The sequence below is a fragment of the Pterocles gutturalis genome, unplaced genomic scaffold (assembly GCF_000699245.1).
Source record: "Pterocles gutturalis isolate BGI_N339 unplaced genomic scaffold, ASM69924v1 scaffold48005, whole genome shotgun sequence".
In the NCBI taxonomy this organism is placed as follows: domain Eukaryota; kingdom Metazoa; phylum Chordata; class Aves; order Pterocliformes; family Pteroclidae; genus Pterocles; species Pterocles gutturalis.
The window spans coordinates 1-2,759 of record NW_010145086.1 but is presented as its reverse complement, the minus strand read 5'-3'; the positions used below and the strand labels follow the sequence as shown (position 1 = coordinate 2,759).

General features: G+C 40.7%; 1 protein-coding gene across 1 annotated transcript in view; it reads right to left on the bottom strand.

Annotated features, from left to right (window-relative positions):
• CDKN2C (cyclin-dependent kinase inhibitor 2C (p18, inhibits CDK4)) overlaps positions 1 to 2,758 on the bottom strand; it is a 4,514-nt gene extending 1,756 nt beyond the window's left edge. The window contains exon 1 of the mRNA XM_010085277.1: positions 2,201 to 2,758. Within this exon, the coding sequence (XP_010083579.1) occupies positions 2,201 to 2,329 (129 nt within the window). The 5' untranslated portion in view covers positions 2,330 to 2,758. The remainder of the gene's footprint in view (positions 1 to 2,200) is intronic.
• Position 2,759: the final 1 nt, after the last annotated feature.

Sequence of the window (2,759 nt, the reverse complement as noted above, 5' to 3'; positions counted from 1 at the left end):
GGAAAGAGATTTCTCTGTGCCCCAAGGCTTCCAGCTCCGTATGTGCCATTTCTTTCACTTCTGACTAGAGATGGAAGCGATATAAAAGCAAACAAGAGCATTGTGATCTCTCTTTAGTAAAATCTGGACATTTTTGTCTCTTTTTGAGAGCCCGGGCTGTATTATTTGTGAATTTGAAACGTATTCGGTTTAAGTGGGAGTTTTCTGTGTTCAGGCTAAGAGACTGAAGGCTTCAGTTAAGATGCAGGGGGGAAGAAAAATGTTACAAAAGGTGATGCTATTGGGACGTGGGCTACAACTGCACAGCAAATGCCCTTTATTTTGCAAAGTTTAATTCGAGGGGTGGGAGGCAAAGGAGAAAGCATTAACTGAATAAGTCTGACGAAGAGCATAAGGGCAGGACATGTATTTGAGGCCTGCATAGGTACACTTCATCAGCAATAAAAAGTACAGAACCAGACGAGCTGAGCAGTTGTTTAATTAAACATGAATACAAAAGAAAAATATAAATTCATTGGTATTAATACAGGAGCATTCTCTCCGTTTTAATTGAGAGAGAGATTCTGGAGAGATTATCTCAGTTGTGGAGAGTACACTGACACAGAGCTCTTTCGAGCATGGTCATGCACCCACAGCACATTTCGGGATGATACATACTGAAAATAAGTCGAGAGATTCTCCTGTTTTGATTTTTGTTGTGGTTCATTAGCTCAGTTACGATTAGGCAGCGATAACAAGTATTGTTAGGACACGGATGCTTGTTTAATATAGCTGGATGCTATGTCATTGTGTAAAATATGCCTTAATTCAGGATACGGACTGTTAGCTGCTTTTAGAAAAAAAATATGTATATATTACTGTAGGATAAATCGGTTTTCAGCCCTCATCTGGAGGACAAACCAGCTAGCTAAATGTTTCCTGCTTTCTTACAAAAAGTTAGTTTGTGTAAGTTTTTAATTTAAATCCTTTTGCTCTCTTAAAAGTTGCTGCAAGTGCCTACACTCCCCTGCGATGCCCTATTTAGGTGCTAACAGGACAGAGAGGAGCTCACAGATCTCCATCTTCAGCGAAATTGTCAATTTTTTTGCTTTTTTAGCAAGAGGTGTTTCTTTTCCAGCTCTAACATTTTGATATTAAGCCAAAAAAAGCCCTAAATATCTGGAGCACATACGCAAGCTATATGCTGCTTAAAAACCTAATTTCAGAAGCGATTATCATGGTTTCGGGGGAGGTGGGGAGAAGAGTTAACAAACGATTTTTCTAATGTGTGAAATTAAAAAGACCTATAGCTCCACTTCCACATTTCATTTCTTACACCTTAAGTACAAATAACCACACTTTTTTCCCCTCCTGATTTATAAATCACTTCTTTCACTATTTGGTAGGTATTCTAGCTTTTTTGCCGTGAATATCTGATATTATTAAAAGCAAAATCTTTCATCAGCTCCAATAGTTAGCAGTTGGACGAGTTCCAACTCCTGCCCGTACAGCCACACACTTAAAAATTAGGACATAGCACCCTATACGACCAGAAAGGAAATAGCTGGAAGCAGTGCCCTGCTAGCCGATCTAAAAAAGCAAATTTTAAAGCCTTAATTATGAATGAAAAGGCAAGTGATTCAGCTGGAAGCCCAACTCGTAGGGCTAACTCTTAATGTACATCGAAGGTCCTCGGTTCTGAGCAGCATGCTTCCCCATGAGAAAGGTCATTCCTCACAAACAGCGTCTAAAGGAAAAGTACCATCCACAGCAGACCCCAGAACCGAGACAAGTCCCACTTTACAAGCATATTGCAGGGGAAAAAAAGGAGGAAAAAAAGAGATAAATCCTAAGTTTCAGAGAACAGCACATTTGTGTTTACAGACCTGCTATGAAATCCTGCTCACCTAAGCTGATTTCTTTTCATCTCAGCTCTTTCATTCCCTGCCTCCTCCCCACGAAGTTACAAAATATTAGCAAACTCGCAGCCAGTTTGACATTGAGGGTGATCCCCGATTGAAATCGTGGTTTTGACCAGTTTTATTTCAAGTACGTCATTTTAGGGAGTTGGAGCCACTAAAGTTATAAAATATGGCATCCAACGAGTTTGAAAAACCACTCGAAATTCATCCACCAGCCTGTTTAAAACGTTGTCTTTTTTGGAAACCCGGGTCACGTAGGTACCAGTGATGAAATATTTTCTCCCTCTCTGGATACCAACCTGCAGCGCAGTCCTCCCAAATCCATTTTGTGCATTGACGTTTACATTCTTTTGCAACAAATTAGTAAGTTGCACTAGGTCCCCCTTGGCAGCCGCGGACGCCAGCTCGTTCCCAGAAGGCTCGGCCATTCTTTAGGGTGACTGACGATCGGAAAAAAGATGAGATTTTTTTTTTTTTTTTTTTTTTAACCAGGCATGGCATCGGAGACTGACAGAAGGATTGGGATGGTTAATCTTCTGGAGTAGACCTTGTAGTAAATACTCGTAAAAAACCTCCTTGCCAAGAGCCCGCCCCTAACTCACACGTGATTATTCAGCAAAACTGCAGCTCCACTTGAAAGATTTCTTTGCTTCCACATATAGAGTAACTCCTATTAAAGACTTTGGCCACTTTCGGGAGGGGAATAAATTAATAACTATGCAATATATTATATATGTTATAGGTAACATATATACACGTACACCGGAGACTCACTCAGACCTGAGATCTTGGAAGAAGAAGACAACCCACCCTGTTCACAGTCGGGATCTGAGACTTTAGCAGCAACAGCTCCGAGGG